General features: G+C 36.0%; 1 protein-coding gene across 2 annotated transcripts in view; it reads left to right on the top strand.

The window, feature by feature from the left end:
* TTBK2 (tau tubulin kinase 2) overlaps positions 1-24,628 on the top strand; it is a 98,714-nt gene that overhangs the window by 18,958 nt on the left and 55,128 nt on the right. For both annotated transcript variants that reach the window (XM_051621364.1, XM_051621365.1), the window contains exons 2-5: positions 8,674-8,833; positions 15,618-15,765; positions 21,132-21,205; positions 22,167-22,307. In XM_051621364.1, coding sequence (XP_051477324.1) covers positions 8,765-8,833; positions 15,618-15,765; positions 21,132-21,205; positions 22,167-22,307 — 432 coding nt within the window. In that variant the 5' untranslated portion in view covers positions 8,674-8,764. The remainder of the gene's footprint in view (positions 1-8,673; positions 8,834-15,617; positions 15,766-21,131; positions 21,206-22,166; positions 22,308-24,628) is intronic.

Genomic DNA, 24,628 nt, shown 5'->3' with positions numbered 1-24,628 from the left:
GTCACTGTGGCTTGAAGCTTCCTTCAACTAGGGCTGCAAAGCAAGTATGTGCTCTGGCCAAGTCGTGTTATTGACTCTAACCCCTCTAACTTGGAGATTCCCAGCACAAATGTTTTTTTTAGGGCTGGACTGGTCAGGAAGTTCTAGATGAGCTATCCATCTCCTTTGTTTTATGGATTGTATGGATTATGTATTCAATATTGCCTAGGCCTGTGTGTTCATTGTGCAATATCCTGTGAACGACACTCCATGGCACTGTAGAGAACCCCTCTGAAGCAAGCTCGAACTGAAGATAAAGAAATAGCTTGTGCTGTTCTGCTGGCAGTACTTTGTTGTATCTTTATTTCAGGTGCCTTGGTGCCACCTTCCTTCAGCATAGCTAAGCACCAAGCCATTTCCTGCCTTTCGTGTCTTTTGGCAGTTCATAAGGGCCCACTTACTGTGGCTGCCTCCTGCCCCCTAGTTCTAGGGATCACAGAGTCACAGAATGGTAGGGGTTGGAAGGAACCTCTGGAGATCATTTAGTCCAATCCCTCTGCTAGAGCAGGATCCCCTAGAGCAGGTATTGACATCAGTGCTGAGTTGTTCTGGGCATGAGGGTCAGCACAGGGTCTCTGTGGTTTTTGACTTTTCTTTGAGCCTGACTTCTCTAGTGCTGTTGACCTACTTCTGGTAAGTACCATCCTCCTTGAATATACTGAGGTGTGCCCTTGTTGTGGGTTGGACAGTTGCTCTATCACCTAAGCCCACCCAGGAGGGGGAATTGAGAAAAGGAAGGGATGAAAACAGATTTAATAGAATAATAATAATAATGAACTAATACTTACCCCAACACTAATGTAAGATACAAAGTTATACTCAGCTCCAGATAGCCGCAAGCTGTGCACTTCCAGCAGTGCAGGCTGAATGCCCAACGCTGCCAGCCCAACAGCTCCAGCTAGAATGTAATGGTCTCAGCCAACAGAGGAAGATGCCTCAGGCGCAGGACAACCAATGAGACAGATGAGACCCTCTTGTGAAGGCAGCCATGGTGTAAGCCCCAAAACATCTCTGCAGACTTCCCATTTTATAGTGAGGGTGATGTTTATGGTGTGGAATTCTTCAGTTGGCCACTTGGGTCAGCTGCCCAGGGCTTCGACCCTCCCAGCCCACTGCACCTGCATGGTTCAAAACTATCCTCAGACCTTAGTCACTATGGAAACCTGCATACCAGAGCATCTTATCTCTTTTGTTATCACATATAATTGGACTCTGCAGTCTTTCAAAACTACAGTTTCTCTAAACAGAAAAAAAAGACAATTCTGTGCTAGCAAAACCAGGACACTCCTACATGAACTATAATGTGATGGTGATCTTTCCTCCTTAACTCTTTCAGAGATTGCTGCATTGTGTAGCAGGATGGCTGTGTATTCCCCTCATCGAGGAGGCCAAAGCCTGTCTAAATTTGGTAGACCTTCTGCCCTGTGTGGGCTCACTTGAATTCCATCTTCCTGTCAGCCAGGCTCTTTTGGAGTCATCTTACTTGGTGTAGGAATTACTGACCTCATTTCACACATTGGCAAAAAGGAGAGCTGCTGTCTTCAGGTATTTAAGGAGGTGAAATACCTGTGTGTGTACAGCCAGTGCCCTCTCTTTATGACAATAGTGCTTCAGATTTAGTTATGTGCCCTTAAGATAAGGGTGCTAAGATACTACATGTTACAGATTAAAAAAAGATTCTTCCTCTGTTTTTCTCTTGTTCTGCTTAGCAAACTGTCAGGCCTTATTCGCCCTGTTTTTTGTGATGTGCTTTATCAACTGACATATCAAAGAGAATTCTCAGCTTTTGTTAGTGAGGTCCAGATTGCTTTGTGCATGTATAGTCTTGCAGTCTGCCACCGAGTTATCTCACCAGACTATCTCTGCTGATTCTTTCTTTCTTATTTTCTAAAAAATTGAGTGCTATTCCCATTTATATTTAGAGTTTGTCCTGAACTTTACTTTTTTTTACTTTTTTTTTTACTTTACTTTTACTTGATGGGATTAAGCATTCAGCACTTAATAGCATTTAGTTGTGTACATGCCCTGGCATCATTTTTGCACAGTCCTTAGCAGCTGCTCTTCTCCACTATAAATCGCTGTGTATGTGCTGCCAAAAGTCATGTAGGCTTTGGAAGAAGTTCTTCAGATCATTGTATTGTTTGCTTTCTTGTCTTCTGTAGTTGTGTGTTGTATACCTAGGTTGAGTGTTTTTTCTTACTGAGAAAATTAATTTATGAAATAATAGAAATAGATGGTACTGGTGGAAAGGACAGTAGTTTGGAGTGTCTTAAATGTTATTCCTTGGTATATAAAGTTAGTGACCTTATAGTAATCCATTCATATTCTAAGTGTATCATATGAAGATAACTGACTATTCCAGCATTTAAAAAAGCTGGAAAAAAAGATTTTTATTTTGCTAAAGAATTCAGAGTATAAATTCTTTTACACTATATTACTATGTCACTATTTAAAATATCTTAATTGTTTTATTTCAGGCTGTCTTTGTATCCATGTTCAAAACCAAACTTCACCATCACTTAACTCTTCTGCAATGAAAATTTTACAATACAAACTTAAAAAATAGTTATTGTATCATTGTATAATTCAGGTAATTGCAGAACTGACTTTCCATTTGCATGTCATGTAAGTGATCAGAGAATTAGTTTCTTAGAAGAAGGCTTTTATGACAGGTAAACTAAATTCTTATAATAGCAACACCAACCTCCCTGCCCCCCACATCTAGTTCCATTGAGATTTGTTGTAAATACCACAACAGTTATAGTGAACCTAAGGCTGTATGAAAGGCTCTTCACCTGAGGTTGTAGTTCAATGAGTTTGAGTTGAAAGCACTACAGTAGTCCGGCCTCTCCCTGTCCCCCACAGCTAACTTCCATTCTTTCTCTTATGCTGACATAAGTCTTTGTGCAATTGTGTGACAGATTAAATTAGGAAATTAACTCAGTCAGCTGAAAAATACCATGGCAAAAATATCATGGATTAAATAGAGTTTGTTTTATGACTAATTCTAATTCTCCCTGACCAAAAATTTATTTCCTGTAGGTAATAATTTACATACTGTGTTTCTCATAGGATCCACAACCCTATAGTTTTTCCCTGTCACATGCATACTCAGGTGCTTCCCTTTCTTTTTGGCTAGGTGGCAAGTACCTGTTATCTCAGTTTATCTAATCAAGAAACATAAATAAAATTTACATCAGAGCAATTGCTTTCAAGTTCAATTTAATTTTAAAGTTGGTAATTCTATTTTGGACATGAAGAGGGATTTCTGTGCCTAAAACTCGGGGTTTTGCCACCTTAACTGTTAGTTTAGTAGAAGATAAAATACTCCTTCCATAGACTTGGCCTTACTTGGGTTTTTGTAAAATCTCTTGTGAACTGGAAATACTGTGGTAGCTTTAAATATGTGGTTTTAAAAGAAGGCAGTTAAATGTTATATTTTTAACTCTGTCTTCAAACTGAGAAAATATTGCCACTTTTGTAATAACAGCATAGCTTGAAGTGCAGAAGTTGCCAGAAGGAAATCTAGATTCTTTGGCAACAGCACACAAGACAGTTGGAAGCTTTTCACACCTGGATTCTGCAAGTGATGATGAGTATTTTGGCATCCAAGAACTTGAGATGGAAAAATCTAAAATAGCTTTGCTTATGTGTTGAATTTTTAAAAATATTTTCTCCACAACCAGTAGAGTTGGAAATTTAGGTCAAGGCCTTTAAATTTACTTATCTCATTGACATGTTGCATAATAATTTTTAGGACCCCAGCCTCTATTGAATGTATTTAGAAAATATTCAGATTGTAATTGTAGGATAGCTTTCTCGTTTGGATGTTCAAACAGACACAATTTAAACATTTCTAATCTTAGAGTTTACAATTTTATCATGCTTCTTAGCCTAAGAAAGTAGACTTTATCATAAATGTGGTGGAATTAGGACCTTGGAATATTTCCTGCCCTGATTTTCTCTTTATGCTGGTTTGTTAAACTTTTCCTTGTTCCTTTAAATTCTTCTGCTCAAAAGTATGAAGTACAGAACTGGAAAGCAACTTTTCCAGTTAATTTACTAGTATTTTAAATTAAATTAAGGTTGGCAGATACAGCTCCTAATAAGAATAGAGTTCCTAATAGCAAAAGGTTGATACTATTCCACAGGGGAGGCAACAGGATGCATTTTTTTTCCTTGCTGTGAAACAGAAGTAATCTTCTGTCCTTACTTGCTTTTTCCTGATACTTACAGTTACCTCCATTCAGCAAAAATAGTCTGTTCTATTTTCACAACCTTAGATCTGGATTTAAACATCTATAAAGGCTGGTGAACAGCCAGTGTTTGGCTTTGGTTTGGGTTGTCTCTAAAGAAATGATATGTGTGCACACAAATTACATTGTAGCTTGCTGAGCTAGAATCAACTTTTACAAAATTGACTTTTTTTTTTTTTTCTGGAAGTTTTGCACCGTTGTTTTCTAATACCATATAATCTTTTAGTATACTTGGGTAAATTAAGGTAATCTTTTGCAAGGGGACTATGTACTTAAAAGCAGTTACAAATATAGAAGACTTTTAAAGAATGTATACTGTTTGTACAATATTAAATTCTGGATATAATCACTAACCCTCCTTTACCTGTTCTTGTATTTTACTGTGAACAGTTCCCAGGCAAAGGCTTAGGTTATGGAACAAAGTCTGTACTCATTGTGTTGTCCTAGTTATTCCATGACCTGTCACATGAAAATAAAATTGACAGAGGACTAACTGCTTTTAATTGTGTTCATTCTGATATCTTACACGTTTTCTCTGGTCTGATAAGAAAACTGATGAGTTAATGAATACAGAATTTTATGTGAGATATTGCGATTAAATAACTATCACTTTTTTAGGAGAATTATAAAGTAGTATTCGTTGAGCAGAAAATAACCATACTGCCACCTATAAAACTACACTGCTAAAAGATCATCTGTTTAATGAATAAGGAGAAACTTGCACCCTAACTGTATGTCAGTATCTATTCATCTGCTTTTGTGGGGTACGGAACATGTTGGAGCTTTTAAAAATTGTTTACAGCATTGTAGGCAGTTAAACAGCTGTGCTGAAAGCAACATATGGCTGGATTTCAGTAATGCAAATGGGACTGTATGTACTTTTATGAGTCTTTTATTCATCTGTGAAATTTAGAATAAGCCAAACAATCTGAATTAAAGTCCTTCAAAATTCAGAGATGTTTCAGTTGCAGTTTTGTCCAAAGCACCACCTCCAAAGAGGTGTCTGTTCAAAGTCTTTTAAATGTAGTTCTCTTCAATAACATCCTTATTTTTTGACATGAATCTTGAGAAAGTGATCATAACCTAAAGTGCACCTGTCAGAGTGTTTTCTGTTATTAGGTAAGGAATATAAATATATTTGTCTTTTGCAGTATATTAACAGATTTTCAGTTATGCAGTGTTAAGGCCAATAGAGAACACATCAGAACAATGAAGCCCAGTCTAGAGCAGAATGTAAATAAAGGCTTCAAAGAAACCATATTCTCACAGCAGTGCCTGAGTGTAGGCATGGAAATGGATAAGCATCTGGTAGAGTTGTGATTTAGTAGAAGTATAAAACTGCTCACACTAGGGAAATAAGACTGCTATCACAAAGACATTTTAAAAATCGTATTTTCTCTATATTAGGTGTTGGTTTGAGTGTAGTTCAGTGTTAGTGTCTAACTCAATGTTGTTGCCCATACTGCAGGAATTAATATGGAGCAAGGAGAGGATTTTCAAAGAAGCACCATGTAGAAGTCCCATGGGATAGGAAGGAAGGCAGGCTTAAAACTTAATTTATTAATTTAGAGAAGGTTAAAATATGTGTTTAGATGCTTAAATGAGTTGAAGTAACTGGGAGTGGAATTTGGTTTCCAAGCTGTAATGTAGTCCTTTGGCAAGAAACTAAAATTAGATTAAACCTTGAAACAAATCAAGTCATGCTTACTGTGAGGAAAGGGATGTACTGGAACATGTCACCAGAGACGACGGGGGACTCTTTGTCATTTGGATTCTTAAATATTAGTGTGTGCTAATTCAGTGAAAGGGGTGAAGTGATGCGGCCTGATCAGATAAAAGTTTGGGCTAATTTCAAGCTTTCTGGACTTGAAATTTGTGACTGAATTCTCCTACTTTGAGGTCTTGCATAAAAAAGGATTCTTTAAATTAGCCTCAACTTTTTTTGAAATATTATGGGTTTTTTGAAGTAAAATAATGCTTGCAGTTAATTACTAAGCTTCAGGAGGTGTTTAGAACCTTTCTTCGGGGGCTCAGAAGAGAACTTGTGCCTCCTGTGCACGTCAGTTTAGTGGGTCTTGAACTTCTGGTGCTTTGAGTACTTGTGACTGATGATACAGAATAGATTTTATTGCTTTATATAGGACAAAAAGAAATTTAATATGGCATTAGTAGATTGGAATAGGATTGAGGAACTGTGTATTAAAGAACATGTTCTATAATAATTCTGAAAGTATGGGATGGTTCTATGGATCTATGAACTGTACCATTGCTTTCTGGGCCACTTACTGATACTCTGTAAGTATGCTCAAAAATCCATGAATGGATAGCTCTCAGAAATGTTTGTCAGAGGTGTGACTATAAATTGTAATTTCAAATATATTTACAAAAAGAAGTATCAAAGGAGATATCAGATCAAGGCTGATAGCTGTATTAACAAAAACTCTAAACTCACTGTTACAATATCTTTGCTTTAATAAAGTGTCTGTTTTTCATACAGGTGATAAGTTTTGCTCATATTTGAAAGCTTTAGCAAAAATAATACTTGCCAATTTTAGATTTTGCTCCAGTGAAATGAGTAATTTCTCCATTACTTATTTTAAGCAAGTGTCAGGGGAAAAAAAACAAACCTCTCTTGAAGTCCCAATATAGGAATAAATGCATTACTTAGTGAAGACCATCACCTACTCTGTTGTAACTGGGGGGTGGTAGAAGGGGAAGCAAAGGTCTGAGCAAATGAAAAGATCAAAGTACATGCTTTCCACCTTCATTAGTGCCATTTTCTCTTTGGCTTACATAGTTCCTGACTGTATTATGACAATTCTGTTAGAAAGGCCAGTAATTATGGTCAGTGGTTAGTAATGTGGAGGGTGTTCATGTAAATTACTCTATTTCTCTTGAGATTTTTTTACCTTATCTGCAGGGGACAATTTACCAGCATCGATAGAGTTTGAATTGGTTTAGTTCAACTTGATTATATTGCAGCATGGGTGCTGTTACTCAGAATACCCAGTCTTTATTTGGTTTCCCTTGATTTGTTTGAATTAAATCAATTCAGGCTATATATTCTGAATGAACATTCTTTAACAGGGATGTAATCCTCTCTAATTTGGTATAAATTTAGTTATTCAGATAATCCAGACTATTTTTTCTCCAGAGGTGTCTCTTTTTTGAATGGGCTTAAGTGTGAAAATGTACACATGAAGCAAGAAAGGCATACAGTAATCATGAAAAAGAAATATGGAAGAATATGAAAAAACCCCCACAGTTACTGTGCTGTCAAGCAAACATCTATCTTAAAAGCCATGTTGCTTGAGAAATGGGTTGTGTTTGGTTTGTTGTTGTTTTCTGTTTGTTTGTTTTTTTTTTAAATTAACCGCAGTAGTAAGCTTGGCATTCGTCTGTAATGAAGGGCTAATACTGCTAATTTAAATCAGACTGGTTGTACCAACTTTGCATGCCGTTTGTGTGTGGATTCCTGGAGAAAAGAATTTTTCACTTTTAGTTTATGCTATTTTGGAAGGATAAAAATAAACCCAAAGCAAATACATGTTTGAAGAGTCTTATCATTGGATAAGAGAGTTTGCACAAAGAGTTCAACTTGTGTAATTATACCAGTGTAACAAATAAGCACAATTCTATAAAAGTTTCAAATAATTGAAATAAGCTTTTAATTTATTTTAGTAGTTGCTAATGGGAGCCATTATGGATGGATAAATCTCAAAAAGACAAATTTTTATATTGCTATATAAAATCTAATTTAGAGATGATTTCCTAAAGCCAGAAAATAAAAAAATCTAAGACAGTTTGTCTTTCCTTTAGCTATTTACCCCCTGACATAAACAAACAAAATTGTGCTTCAGACATATTTGATCATAACTAATCGTGGCTATGTGAAACATATTGTAAAATGGGGAATAGTTTATGTGCAGCGCAATAAATTAAATTACAATTACAATTTATGTATCTATTTTTAATTTTGTATGTTTTGTTAATCTTACTGTAAGTTTATAATTATGTATTACTATAAATTACTTAACAAATTAATTATTAAATTATTAAGTAGATTTTTAAAGTTGTTATGAGAACTAAATTTAAATATAAATGTGATTTACAGCAATTTGAAAGTGCCTGCAGAATGGAACTCTGAAAATGTTTATACTCGTTAGTACTATTTTGGGATTGGGCTTGGAGGTTAAAAACTAAGGAAGAATATACTTGAATTTCTTTCTATGCTAGAAGTTGTGTGGCTAGAATTCCAACAGAAGTCACTATAGGATACAAAAAATAGTTAAGGTGCAAGGTGAGAAACACAACTTTTTCTGTATTTCATGTTATTTTGTTAATCACTGAGATCTCATGTTTTTCTCTGTTTCTGCAGTCACTGGTTAAATGGAAGCCACTCCTGGAATCTGGGTGGTTTCTACTGACTTAGACTTTGCATAGCAGCTCCATTGCATCAGGAGGTTGCAATGAGTGGAGGAGGGGAGCAGCCTGACATCCTCAGTGTGGGAATCTTGGTCAAAGAAAGATGGAAGGTGGTGAGTATGCCTTCCTGCAATTCTTTTTCTTCTTTAAAACGTGTTTTTAAAAGTAGGTAGTTTGTGCTTTGAAATCTGTTTCAAAATACTTGTGAGATGTGTTTTGTTTAATACTTATGTTAAATGGTGAAAAGACTTCAAAAACACTTGATCATCTTTTAACCTACTTCAAAAAGAGGTTATATGGATGGTAAGGACCTAGGAAAGCTTTTAAATCCTGACTTAATGCCTGTCCAGAGCACAAGTGGAAGAGTTCTGTGTCTATATTGAATCCAATCAGCCAGTGATTATGTCAATTCATTTTAGAAATCAGTCAGGCACCTGTTTGAAACTAGTCAGGTTATGAGATCTGTTACTTCTTGTAGGAAGGTCTTTCAGGCCTTTGCTGCTCTTCCAATTAGAGATGTTTTTTGTTTGTTATATTTTGTAGCATGATATATTCCTGGCTGATTTATATCCATTTGATTGTGTGCCAGTATTGGCTTCACCATAAATAGCTCTGTTCCCTTTTGGTATTCATATCCTTGATTTACATCTAAGGGGAGATAATATCAAATTGAAACTATTTTTGTTGGGAAAATCGGGCTGAGTTCTCATGGTTCCTTCTCCATTCCTCTGATCACCTTAGAATTTTTTTTGCTGGTGGATTTTTTTGAGATTTAAAAAAACCTGAAAAGTTAAAAAAAAAAAAAAAAAGCCACTCAATGTTTTGGGCATCTCTATGTGTTTAGAAGGCTGTGAGTGGGTGCTGAATCACTGTTTTTCTGCAACATTTTGGCTTTATATTACTCCCATATTTCAATTTTATTTATTTTTAAACTGTGAGACAGAACATAGAATCATAGAATCATGGGTGAATGGTTAAGATTGGAAGGGGCCTTAAAGATCATCTAGTTCCAACCACCCTGCTATGAGCAGGAACACCTCACACTAGACCAGGTTGCACAAAGCTTCATCCAGCCTGGCTTTAAACACCTCTAGGGAGGGGGCTTCCACAACCTCCCCTGGCAGCCCTATTCCAGCACCTTATTACCCTGATGGTAAAGAATTTCTTCCTGATGTCTAACCTAAATCTATCCTCTTTCAGTTTAAAACTGTTACCCCTTGTCCTATCACTACTCTCTCTGGTGAAAAGCCCCTCCCCAGCTTTCCTGTAGGCCCCTTCATGTACGGGAAGGCCACTGTAAGGTCTCCTTAGAGTCTTCTCTTCTCCAGGCTGAACAGCCCCAAATCCCTCAGCCTGTCTTTATAGCAGAGATGCTTCAGCCCTTTGATCATCTTTGTGACCCTTCTCTGGACCCTCTCTAACAGCTCCATGTCTTTCCTATGATCAGGGCTTCAGAGCAATATATTCAGTACTCCAGGTGTGGTCTCACCAGAGCAGAGTAGAGGGGATAAGCCACCTCCCTGGCCCTGCAGCCCAGGATGAGGTTGGCCCTCTGGGCTCCAGTGCACACTGGTGGCTCATGTTGAGCTTCTCATCTGCTACCACCCCCAAGTCCTTTTACTCAGGGCTGCTCTCTAGGGTGTCAACCACACCACACAGCACAGTATCATCAGCAAACTTGCTGAGGATACACTCAATCTCACTGTCCATGTCTCCAGCAAAGATGTTGAACAGCACTGGTCCCAGTACTGACCCCTGAGGAACACCACTTGTCACTTGCCTCCACTTGGACACTCAACCCATTGACCGCAACTCACTGGGTGTGGCCATCCAGCCAGCATAGAAGAAGATGCAGATTCATCATTCATTTCAAATTAATACACAGAAAATAATTCTGACTGTCTTGTGTCCTGCCCTTCATTTAAAAATGCAGAAAGCTGGTACTAGCTTTGTGTGAGAAGCCTTTTTATTTCTTTTTGTGTAAATAGAACCTAAATGGCTATCTTTGGAGTGTATTTGTAAAAAAACTTTTTATATTGCATCTCAATATTACAGTGAAGTAAAAACTGTGAAAGCATAGTCTTGAGTCAGATCAAATAGAATAAAATATCATCATAGGTAACAGTCTATTAATATATAGCTATCCACAAAACTACTCAGTTGTCTGATATGTGCAACAGTAGTCCTGGTTTTATCACATTTGTTTTCTTCCTTGTGTAATGAAGAATGATGATCACATTGGTGTTTTTTGGAAAATCTTAAGTGTAGGCTATTGTTCATCTCATGTGATTATACATTTTAAATGGTATGTTTTCCAAATCGAGTATCACAGGTAGATGAGTGCAAATACTGTCTGGATAACTCTTCAATTTCTTAATTTCTGTAGCAAACATTTAGGATTTCTTGATGGCTTCTAATGCAGTATAACTCGTTCTTAATTCAGGATTTCCTAGGACAGTCTACACTGGAGGAAAATAGCATGCAAATTTTAGGAATTCCTTAGTGCTTGATACATATGTATTAACATAATACTATTCTGTTAGATTGTGAAGTATTGAAGTTTTTTGCTAGTGTTCTTGATGCAGTGGAGTACTTAAAAATTCCTTGTATAGAAAAATGAGGTGTTATAAATCAGTGGACTTTCAAGTTTTGCTGGCATTGAATACCATCTGTATCTATCAGTAGTACTTCTGATTTTTTTTTCCTTGTGGAACTCTCCCAGTATCCTACCTTTTTCCCCCATTGAAGAATGGCAGCTCTTTAGTGTGACTGCATGCGAGTATTTTGTTGTAACCAGTTTAAGGAAAAAAAAAAGCACATTCTGTAAGTTATGTAAAGAGTTACAGCTGAAGTGCAGTTTTCAGAATTTTTGCTGTTCAAGACCTTTGTCTTTGTAATCATGAAAACATACCTGGAACTTGTGGACACAAGCATTTTTAAAAAACTAGGCTCAGTTAGATTTAATTTTAACTTAGAGATACGTTCGGGAGATTCTATTTTGAAAAGTAAGCATAGAGATAACATTAAGTTGTTTTTTTTTTCCTTAGTGACACCCTTCTTCTATACTGATGTCTGTATCTACTAGCATTTTATCCTTTCTCTATGTCTTTTCTTGTCCCTCTTTTTTTGTCTTTGTAACATTTATTACAATCCTGACTTGGAGAGTCTTGATTGTAATAGTAATTGCTTTTAGGTAGGTGTAAGAACATCACTCAGTGTGTAGTGTAACTGATAGTACTAATATAAAACATGCCGGACATTGTATGCTTTAGACTTGAAACATACAAAGAGAAGTGAAAGACAGAACAGAGAGGATGAGTTTGGGGTGTGAGATGCCTAATGCAAATAAGAAAAGCTTGAACCTAACGTACAAAATGGGAGAATGTTGTGCAGGTGTAAACAAGGGAAAAATGGTCCTTGCCCAGGTGAAAGATGTTGAGCAGATGAGGCAGGAGGCCAGTAGGATTGAACAGCCAGCTCCTCTGAACTCAAAAGCAAAGTGCAAATGAACAGAAAGTGGAAACAGGGATGGGCTGCACAAGATTAATATGGAAATATTGTCTCTGTATTTTGGAATTAATATATATGAAAGCCAGACTTCAGCTGGAAGTTGAAACTGCTGAGGGATGTGAAAAGCAATGAGAAAGGCTTCTGCAGGGACATCAGACGAAGGAAAATGTGGGCTCATTGCTTAATGTGATGTGTGACCCAGCGACAAAGGGTGTGGAAAATATATTTTCTACAATCAAAGAGAGGTTCATTTATGCCTGGAATTATTGATGTCATTATTGGATGTGCATTAATGATCTGATGTACTGCATCTGAGGATAGAAATTGATCTGTTTATTTGTGTGGTGGTGTGTTTGTTTTGTTTCATTTTTTTGTTTCTTTTTTAAAAAACATTTTTAAGCACACAAGCAGGAAAAAACCCAACCTTTCAGAGACAGTCTTTCTTGGTCTGATTATTTCTCAGCAATGGTAAATGAATTTATATGATAAGCTACTGTAATCTTATATAGGAGTGAGGATGGCTGTCACCTCTTTCCTTTCCCCCCCCCTCACCTTTTTCAGCGTGCATTCTCACTGTCTCCATTGTGCTTGCACTGTGATGAACATTTATGTGCTTATGTTGGAAACTGAAGTCAGATCAATGTCTGTGTTTAACTGTTGAAGCCGTGTTAATAGCTCAGAGCCCAGGCAAGATAAGGGCATTATCAGACCAAGAGGTGGAGTGGAAAAGTGCAGCCTTAAAATGGCCAAATGAGTCACAAAAGTACGTCTTTGAGAGATATACATAGATACACAACCATAGTTTGTGGGTTTTTTTTAATACGTATATATGAATCTGTTAAAACCTGCTATTTTTCCCAATATTAAAATGACAAATCTCTTTTTCCTTTCTAAAAGGACTAACACACTGCAGTTATACTGAGTTATTTCTGTTTATAATGGCTTGTCATTATTTCAGTGTTAACCCTAGATTGTTACCTGAGTAATACCTTACACAAGTCATGTCCAAAGACACAAACTTTGTATTCAGAATTTTTGATACTCTGTACTTGAACTTGCTAAATTCTTGAAAAGTGTAGGTTAAAGAGTAACAGGCTTACACCTGTGCTGGTAATAGGCATGTCACACTCCTTCAGAGAAAGTATACAGCCTATGAAGGGGATTGCATTTAGTAACAGCTGGTTTGCTTGTTAGAAAGAAATTAACATGTGAATTTGCAGTCAACAGGTGTTGCACTGGAAGCAGATATTTAGGTGGGTAAGGTCTGAAAATGTGCTGTGCTGTCTATCCTCTGCACCTTTTTAAAACTGGCAATGAATTGGCCAGAAATGAGTAATGCAGATAATGTTACATATCTTGGACCGTATTTTCCTCATCTTAAGAATATTGAAATAGCAGTTGTGGGTGATGGTAGAAGATCCTCAGGACAGAAAGTGTGTTATTAAATACTAAATATAGTTTTACAGATGAAAAATTTCATGCAATGTGACTTGAAAAATGTGAGTAAACAATACAAGTATTTTATCTGTTACCTTCTTCCTTAAGGGCCTAAGCTATTTTAAAAATTGTTTTTTCTTTTCAGTCAGATGGCTGATTGTCTGGAGTAAGAGACATTAGATTTATTTTCAGAATTAAAAGATAGCTCAGCAAAATGCTGATCTCTAGATCCCTGGAATATTTAGATGACATTTAATACAGTGTAGTCATACAACCTTAGCAACTGTATGTTTTCAGATGACATTTAAAAAACTGTGTCAGTTCTTTTAAGGTAAAATATAGTAAAAATACAATATTATATGTTTCTTAGAGTAAGTTGTTTTTGCCTTCTTTTCTCTTTTATAAGCTACAGAGAATGGGTAGCTACAGGGTAGCTACACCATATGAAAGCGTTAAATGAAATAACAGACATTTTTGATACTGAAAACCAGACAAGTCTCTCTTCCCTGTGAATATTTAAAACAGAGTGAAAACACAACTGTTACTATTTGCCCTCAATCTAGTGCAAACTAATTAATGTCAGGAGCATTTTTTTTGCCTCTTCCTAACACCGATAAAACTTTCAACGGTGCAGGTTTCTTTAGTATGTCTCTTAGTAAGAATGGTGTTGGTGAACCATAGGTTAGTGTCAGTAACATTTAAAGACTGTATTAAAAGGTAATGCCCAGGTGGCCAAGACAGCCAATAGCATCCTGGCCTGTATCAGGAATAGTGTGGCCAGCAGGAGTAGGAAAGTGATCATGCCTCTGTAATCAGCACTGGTGAGGCTGCACCTTGAGTACTGTGTTCAGTTCTGGGCCCCCCACTACAGGAAGGACATTTGGATGCTGGAGCATGTCCAGAGAACAGCCACCAAGCTGGTGAAGGGTCTAGGGAGCAAGTCATAAGAGGAGCGGCTGAGGGAACTGGGGATGTTTAGTGTAGAGAAGAGGAGGCTGAGGGGGAACCTTATTGCCCTCTACAACTACCTGAAAGGAGGTTGTAGGGAAGTGGGTGTTGGCCTCTTCTCCCAGGTAAATAACAGTAGGACTAGAGGAAATGACCTGAAGTTGCACCAGGGGGTGTTCAGATTAGATATTAGGAATAATTTCTATACTGAAGAGTGGTCACGTGCTAGAACAGCCTGCCCAGGGAGGTGGTGGAGTCACCATCCTTAGAGGTATTAAATGAATGTGTAAATGTGGCACTTCAGGGCATGCTCTAGTGGCCGAGGTTGTGGGGCTTTTTGTAGGTGTTTTTTTGGTGGAGTGTGTATGGTTAGTTGTGTGTGTTTGTGTTGTGGGTTTTTTGTGCTGATGGTTGGACTTGGTGATCTCAGAGGTCCTTTCAAACCATGATGATTCTGTGGTAATTGTAGCCATTTCTTATTTATGATTTAGCTGGTATGTGTAAGGCACTGCATAGAATAGAAAATGCCATCTCTTTTCAGTAAGTCCAGCTTTTATACTTTTCATATTCGGTACCGGCATTTCTGAAAAAAGGGAAAGTTGGCATATTTTGAAAATGTCACTATACATTTGTATTTGAAGGTCACTGGGTAGAATGTGGCTATTCAAGGAAAGACTTTATTCAGCAGGCTGACTTCGGTCAGATTCATGCTGGGAGTGCTAGTGCACTCTTCTGTGGCATTATGTACAAGAATTTTAGCACAGATGGAGGTCTTCTTCTGTTTACTTGTTCTTCTAGGATTCTCTTCCAAACATGTGATTAGCTTTGTAGATAGATCAGTAGCTCTTTAGTGAAATAAAGGATATGATTATCATATTTTAAAATATCCATTAGTAATAAAGCAGCATTTGCAATATGGCAGGCACTACAAAGTATTGATATTTTGTTTCCTTTCTTCTCTTTTAAATCTTTGTTCTTTCTTTCCTTTTTCCCCCAATATAGTTGAGGAAAATAGGAGGCGGGGGATTTGGAGAAATTTACGATGCACTGGACTTGCTTACTCGGGAAAATGTTGCACTGAAGGTCGAATCAGCTCAGCAGCCAAAACAAGTGCTGAAAATGGAAGTAGCTGTGCTGAAGAAGCTGCAAGGTAGGGCTGTGCCCTGGATATGCCAGAAGTAGAATGTCGTCTTACAAAATGATTATACTCTCTATTTAGTCACAGCTTGAGTAAATATTCCCTATATTCTGCAGGCAATTGCTAAATGGCTATTAAAAATGGAATAGAAGCTCTCAGCTTCTGAAAACTTTGCTACAGTGACCCTTTTCTTTGAAACAGGATGACATGAAAATAAAAACAACAAAAAAATTCAATTGCTGCAAAACCTGTGCTGAACTGTAGTTTGTTCTGGCTCTGTATTTTTCTTACCTTTTTGCACTAGACTTTGTTGTTGTTAGCTTTTTATTGACCCTTCTAGGATGGTATCTCTTTTTTTTTTTTTTCTGTACTATCTAGAATTTAATATTTTCTGGTCCTTCACATAGCATCCAGCATAAGAATATTTGTATTTCTCTGCTCTTGCAAGTATTGCAAGGATCAGTTCTAATCTTGAAATGGGAAAGATACTTTACAAACCCTCATGTGAACAAAAAACCTATTTAAAAATACTGTAACTTGTAGGAAGATAAAAATTATTGGCATGTAGAGTCCTGAACTACTTCTAGGATTCAGGTCCTTGACCATTCAAAATCACAGCTTTGAATAGTCGCTTTTTATGCACCTTTAAATACTTTAATGTCTGAAGCTTTCACTGCAAAGAAATATGCAACAGCTTCTCTTCACTGCTTTTGATAACATAAGATTATAAAATGAATGTTTATAGGGTGATTTTTTTCTTTTAAAAATATTATTATGAATCTGGAAGATTTTTTTAAACTAATACATCTTTCTTTGTCAGCAACCTGATTTCTCCAAACTCTTATTTGGAATAAAACAAAATCTACATGACATATGGTGCTGCCTAATCTGCTGTAAAGGTCACATTGCAGCAGAAATTGACAGCCTCTATAGATTTAATAGGGCAAGCATGTCACATGTTGTAGTGTTACCAAACTCTCCCTGTGTTTATACCTTTTTAAAGAATTCCACAGAAACATCTGGTATTATACAGTTGAGAAAGGAGATTCAGGGACTGCATATTAGCTTTCTTGGTATTTTAGAGTTTCTAGTCCAGAGATCAATAGTAAATTTCAGTATTGACAATCATAAATTTAGAATCATCAAGGGTGGAACAATTTGTCAGGGTTCTTGAAAAAATTAAAGTTTGTGAGTTTTGAAGAAACAAATACTCTGTAACTCCTGGGTTTTTAAATGCTCAGAATTAATTTTTCAAATTGTTGTGTTGTTTGGGTTTTTTTCTGCACACATGAGCTTGATTCTGTTTTAAACAAAGAAGTCATTAAAATAGCATCGGTGAAGCAGCTGAAGTAATAAGGGAAATTTTTCTTAGTGAAAACTTCTTTACCTTTAGAAAAATTTTTGAAAACCAAAAATGTTTGCTGAAATAATAAAAAACTGATTTGTGAATAATTGCCATAGGGCCCCACAGAAATTATAATTTTCTTGTCAGTGTTCCTTTGAGAGTGTAATTCCTTTAACAACCCAAGCCTGCCTGCAGAAGAGTCTCTGGTTTTACTGAGTCATGGGAAATGCTGTCTAGATGAAAAGAACAGAATAATGAAACACCTGAACAACAGAACTACTAAGACAAATAATCCAAATAATGAAATTTCAGTTACTTATTTTCTCAATATTATTTATCTGAGAAAACAATGAACAAGTTTTTTGTATCACTTAAACTCTGATTTTGAGGTCTTTAGAAGGAGCTCCTACGACAATGTTCCACATTAGAAAACAATTTTAAAATGATTCCTTTATCTTTTATTTTTCTCTTGCACAGCTTGAAAAAAAAAAAGAAAAGAAAAAAGTAACACTGGAGGTGATCTTTAGTCATGTCTGTGCAAGCTTCACATTACAGGGCAACTGCTCTGGTTTTAGAAGGGGAATGTTGTAGATAGGTCAGGAAGACAGTCAGGAAGAGATGGGTCAAGGGTGAACCTTTAGCATATATTGAGATTTATAGTTTGCACAGATACATAGCTTTATTTTTACATGCATATATTTTTACCCATACTTAAGTTTTTTATTAAATAAGGTTATGGTACAGACTATTTTGTTTTGCATAAAACCTTGGCTCCTAGGATCCATTTCTATTAATTTTTCTACCTTCCCAAGTTTTCAGTATGCAAAAAAAAAAATCTGAAACAGAGAGAAAATAAAGACAAATTAACAAAAATGGGGAACAGAAAACATTTTTATCATTACTTCTTGAAGGATGTTTTTTTTTCATTTAAAACTTTTACCATGTAGAAATTTTTCTTATCTTTGACAATTTTTTATTTTTTTATTTTTTTATTGCAGATTCAGAGCAGATGAACTTGTAAACAGTTCTTTTAAGATATTTTTGTAACAACCTTCTAATAGTACATCCTCTGAGACCAATTTTATCTTGTTCTTCTATCCCTTTTTGGCATGGGTGTATATATATATAAATATGTATGTATATAATTATTATCCTTTTCTCAAAGGGCTTATGCTCTCATACTTTCAAGGTGTTCTAGTTACCTTGGACATAAATCAGAGGAAGGAATATAACTGTGATGAAAATCCTTTTTCTAGCAAATATTTGGCAAGTTTGATCTATTAATAGTATGTAAGGAGAGACCGGCAGCTGCCAGTGTCATTCAGAATTCTCTTGATGTGTGGATCTGATTTTTAAAAAAGTATTTATTTATTATCATGTACAATCTTTTTGAAAATTATGAAGAAGCAGGCTTTTAGGAAAGCATTAAATAAACAGCTGTAATATGTCTCAATCCCACAAAACAGCTCTTCCAGTCTTTACTAGAGCTAGGCACATCCTCAAGGTTATAAACATGTTTTTGAGGTTTCTGAGTTAGAATCTTGTTTCACAGAATCTATGAAACTGAAATTTGGCAGAAATGCAGGGATGTGCTATTTTATATAATTTTTTTATTTCAGAAATTTTGAAAATTTAAAGTGTGGTCATTCATTGCAGGGATGGAATGGATCATACCCTTGTGCATATGCATTACAATTAATAATGAAAAACTTCAAGGAAGGTCTTTTAAGGCCCTCATCTAGCAAAACATACTGAAGTCTGAGGAGTTGGATGATTTCTCAGTTATGAAAGAGTATGTTCACTAATATGGCCATTTATTGCAGCTTAGTAATTGATTGCATCTTTGATTACTTTTTTTTTTCCCCTGCCAATGATGCTGTCTCCTAATTATTGCTGTCAGAATACTGTTTAACTCTTTAAACTGTGTTTTTGTTCATTTTTTAAAAGAAATCTGTTGCAACAGATGGTTGTTTTGTTTGATTGTGTTGTTAGGCCATCTGTTCCCACACTCAGATGGGGAAAACACAGATTTATCACATCTCATTCAGTGAGAGTGAGACTCACTCAGTTGGTTCCGTCTCACACAGCCTGACAGACTTCTCCCTCACTCATTTACTGCTCTCTAGCATATTTTAGTGATGGGTTGTGTCTAGTGTAGGCTGAAAAGCTATCTGTAGTGATACACTGCAGCCTGGGATATAGCATACACACTTTGTACCCTCCGTAGGAAGCTTTTCAAGGACATTGTTGTTCACAGCAGACTATTACCATCTTCTACCCCTGCTCCCCAATCATGTGGCTCAGGAGAGTGAAAAAATACTGTTTTCTTGCTGAGGGAGAAGGAACTGAAGGTTATGTGCGTACGTGTAGTAGGTATTTACAGCCACACAGGAGTGGAGGAGAATCATGCTATTGAATAAGGTGTACAGGTCTTATTTCTGTCCTTTCCCATTTCCTCAGATTTTCCAGAGATTTTACCACACAACTGGAGTTGCTTCTTCGGTTAAAATGGAGGTTTCCTTAACCAGAGTTTCAGACATTTACTGATTTTGTCAGATGAAAACTGACTAATAATGTGTGCTTTTCTGAAGATGTTCCTTCAGCATACCCATGGTGGCTGTAAAATGAATCATAAATATTTGAGATGAGACGTCATCAACTGGCAACTGCAGCAATGAATATACAAAATTTCATCTTGACAAATCTACTGCAAATTCTTTTTCTTCATAAAGTTATAATGTCTATAATATTGCCTGCCTTACTTAAATGGGTAGAAGGAAAAAGTGGAGGAAGAGCAGTGATACAGCTTAGCACTTAGGTCTTTGCAGAAGCTGTAGAGATTTTTTTAAAAATAAATTGTTATGAATCCTATACCATTTTCTTTGTTTTCGTGGGCCTATCTATTTTAATTGAATGTGGCAGGGAGCTTCCTGAGGAAGCAATAAACAAGCAATCACTTACCTGTCAAACTGTAGGGCCAAATTTTAGGGTTTTGATGGAGTTATGAGTGCAGTAGTAACAAAAAGTCCTCCCAGGTGTGTAGCTATCAGTAATGTTTTGGTGTTTTTTTTAATTTTTAAATTGCTTTTCTCCTATCACTTTTTTTTTTCTATTTATGATATTCTGGTAATCATAAGGGTAAATAAATTGAAGAAGGAAACCCTAGATGACAAATTTTACACAGCTTTAGTGGCCACTTGTAACTATCTTGGCTGTAGATTTCGTGGTGTCAGAAAAGAAGCTAAACGGTCTGAGGGACTTAAACTCTACAGGTCTCTGTTCTGTTGTAGAGTGGGGTGGTAAGGGTTTAAGGGGTCCCACATTCTCCACAAGTTGATGAATTACAGATACCAGAATGACAATGAGATTACAATTCCCTTCTGTTTTTGTACTGTGGTCTTTGGCTTGCCTTTTTCTCTGTTTACCTGGGAGATTGTATGCTTTGACTTCAAACTGCAGGATAGTACGGAGGTTATTTCTGACCAGCTCTCTCCTGCTCCACAGTTTGCTCTAATTCTTTTATCTTTGCTTCAATGTGCCTGAGCTGAATTTGTCTTTTGTAGCTAAACAGCAAAGATTGTATTCTAGAAAAAGATATTAATAAATTGGATTAGCTGAATTACATTTTCTACATTTTTTTAAATACAAAACATGACCTGCACATAACTGCCACTGTGTTCATTCATTGTGGCAGCTGCAGCTTATAGAGAAAGAGGAATGGTGGCTAGGAATATTGTCTATGGCAAGCCATCAGCTTTTCAAGAAAGTAACCTTTTCCAAATCCAAAATGCCTCAAGCTCATAGACATTTAGGCATGTTTTCTTATGGAAGAGTGATAGCTGCATATTTTATGGGAGAAAACTTTATTTAATGGGGAGTAAAACTGACATTGGTGGAACTGGGGGGTGGAGGCTTAGCTTACTAAGGTTTTCTAAAGAAGTATAACTGTGTATGCCAGTAATTTGCTGGATATTTAAAGGAATAAACCAGAGTTTCATTACTATTATAACTAATTTGGTTCTTTTTTTCTTAGGAAAAGATCATATCTGTAGATTCATTGGATGTGGAAGGAATGACAGATTCAACTATGTTGTCATGCAGTTGCAGGTCTGTGTATCAAACAGCGCTCAAAGTTTGCATGTTTGTTTCAGTTTGTTAGCCAAGCATTTATGAAAATACCAGTAAAATTTTACAGGATGATAAATGAAAAAAAACAACCCTCAAAGATCATGGTAGTGAGCAAACCTAAATTGAGCATGTCCTTATATCTTTATCCTTTTATATCCTCTCCAAAATTTTCTCGGAAAGGAGAAATTGTCTTCTGAGATAATTCACATTCCTTTGAAGTCTTCATTTAAAGTTATTCTAAAATATAATATAGTAGTCTGTGCATTTTGGTGGCTTTTTTGATGAAGGTGATAAAACCCTTCAGAAGAAAAAGAAAACAATTTACTTTACTGAAGACTTACCCCTTTGAAAAGGGATAAAATGAGTGATCAGCACTTAAAGTTACCGGATTATTGTCCTTCATCTTGGTTGGAAAGAGAAGTGTGCTCTAGATCATGCTATTGGTCATATGTTATTTTGTCAGAACAGCAGTTCTCTGAAGTCATGGGAATGCATTTCCTGTGCTGTATATTTTTCATCTGTTTGGTTAAGTCATTTAAGAGATATTGTATAATTAAATAAATTATGTACTTTTATTTAAATAAATGAGTTTAAACAAGTCTTTTTGGGTGTTTTCTCGGTGGCCTTTTTTGTGTGTGACTCATATACAATAGTAATAGTGTATGTACTAGTCTTCTGATAGAGATTAGTTTTGTCCACCTTATTTAAGAGTAGGAAGATACTGAGATTCCTATTTTCAAAAATAGATTCTAAATTTAATATTGGAGATACTCAGGGACTCATTAAATTTACATGAGATTGTTATTCTTGAGAATGAGAACAGGTAATGAGAGTATTCTGTGGTTATCCATGAACAGCTAAAGAAGAAGGAAGACTTTACACTATCTGTGAATCTCTGCATTAGGATTTTTTAATGAAAACCTCTATTTCATTTGGTCAGGGTCGGAACTTGGCAGATCTGCGTCGGAGCCAGTCTCGAGGAACGTTCACCATTAGCACCACTCTGCGACTTGGGAAGCAGATTTTGGAATCTATTGAAAGTATTCATTCTGTGGGATTCCTGCACAGGGACATAAAACCAGTAAGTCTGCCCGTTAAATAAAAACAGATGAGTAAAATGTGATCATTAGATGGCTGCATAAATAAGAGTAGAGTCTATACTATATGTTAAAATGAAAAAATTAGAAGGACAGAAAATTGAATGTTTATTCATCAGAGAGAGCAGATTTTTTAATGTTAACTAATGTTGGATTGCAACAGCAATAACTTTGCTCTTTGTCATCATTGCCTCCAGTTACTTAGGACTCCTTTTATTCTGTTGTTAAAACTTCCAACTCTTTGTCTGTAGCATCATGCAATCAAGAGTATTTGCATGAGCTAATATGAATTTCACTAACAGCAATTGATATTTAACTCTAAGTCTAAAAGAATAGATTCTAACTAGATAGTGTATTTCTAAGCTCTCTAGTAGCTTTTTTTGTTTGTTTTTAATGTATTTGTAACAAACAAGAGAAGAAAAGACAGACTGTAAGAGAAAACTGCTCAATAGTTATATTGTGCACTTCCAAGATAATGAATGTTACCAAAATGCCATGAGAATGGTGCCTTCCTGACAGCATCGTGCTTTTGTTTTTCTTATTTTTTTTCTCTTGTTATTTTAATTTATTCCTGAAATTCTATAAATATTTTTCATATTTTGTATTTTCATATATTAAAAGTATCATTAGAACACTGGACTTTCAACATTTGAAAATGAGAAAAAAGAAGTTTATCTTGTGTTTTCAAATAGATGCAAGTATGGCTGGTTGTATCTGGCATATGTAACTAAATTTCCTGTCATCTGAATGATATTTGCATAGAACTTCTGTTAAGTTTCTGTATGTTAGGGAATTTTCATTTTCATCACTTCTTCCATACAACTTATATTCTTCCTGACCTGTCCCCAAGATGTCATTTTACAGGGAATGGACACAGAGACAGTGAATATCTAGTGAAAGAAGTCAGAAGGAGTTGATTGGATTTCTAGATTTTAATAATAAAAACAATTAAATTTTGAGTGGGAAATGTGTTGCTTTATGTCTGACAGGATGGATTGGGGACATCTTGTTATTTAGCAGTATCTTGGAGTCTATGGGCTCAAACAGGATAGAAGTGGAGAATACTGTTAAGGAATGGAAAAAAACCCAGAAAATTAAAAACTGAGCAAGGATAATCAGCAGTGTCAGGCAATATATTAGATTCATAAAAGAAATATTTTTTTCTTTCCCTGCAGCAGTTATGTTGTGACTTAGACATACAAAAGAAGGCACAATTGCTTCCTAGCATGCAGTTTTCCTTGCTTGAAACTGCAAGTCCATTTCATCTTTTATTAAATATCTTCTAGATAGATTACATTAAAACCAAGCTTTGTGATGAGCTGAACTCTTGAAATCCTTGATTGATTATTTCCCACACGTGATGAATTAGGCTGTGCTGAAATTCTATTCTATTTAAAAAGGATGTTGATCACACTCATTTCAATTCATGGTTTCAATTGGTTTTCACCCTCAGCCTTTGACATTGAAGCAACTGTGAATTTCAGGTTTATTTAGAACAGTACTGCTGTTTCATTTAATGGAGAAATAGAAGTAAGTCTTTTCAGAGTTAATTGCATAAAGCTTTCAGCTGGTTCAAATGTGTAGTTTCAATGCCATTTCACAGAACTTGTTTTTAGCTTTATCTTTTTTTTTTTTATGTTGCATAATCCATTTTAAGGGAATTTTGTGGGGACAGACTTGAACTGTTTCAGGCAGTATGTCCAAACATCATAAACTAGCAGTGCTGAAGAATTTTTTTTTTAAGGTCTAACATGGGCTGTTAATCTGTAGAGGCAAATAAGAAAATTTACTGATGTTTTTCAGAATTCTTTATCTCCGTAAGTCCTCACTGACTTTCCAGCTCTTACTCTTTTTGTTGTTTTTTGTTTGGTTTGTTTTTTCATTTGTTTTTAAACCTGGTTCCTCCCCCTTCTGTGAAAAGAAGACAACAATTTTTGCACCTCTTATTCTGTGTTCTGCATATACGATACTAGTGTGTTTGCTCAGATGAACTTGTTAGCCCCTAGGCTGGTAGCTTTTGGAAATGTCCAAATCAAAATACATGAATGGAACATGACTGGAAAATTCTTGCTAAATATTAATACATTGTAAGTGAAGAAGTAAGAGGACAGTCTCTTTGGACTGTGTAGGCTGCTGCTCAGATACACTAAGTTAGATGTCCAAATTTTCTTCACAGTGTTTTCTTCAAATTTAATGGGAGTTTAGCAGAACTTAAAATACGGAAGGAAGGCTAGAGGAGTAGAATGGGTTTTTTTTGTGACTGTGTTACTGCTTTAATACATGCACGTATTATAACGTGTGTATG

The sequence above is a fragment of the Apus apus genome, chromosome 5 (assembly GCF_020740795.1).
Source record: "Apus apus isolate bApuApu2 chromosome 5, bApuApu2.pri.cur, whole genome shotgun sequence".
NCBI lineage: Eukaryota > Metazoa > Chordata > Aves > Apodiformes > Apodidae > Apus > Apus apus.
The sequence above is the reverse complement of the archived record's forward strand: the minus strand, read 5'-3'. Positions and strand labels throughout refer to the sequence as shown.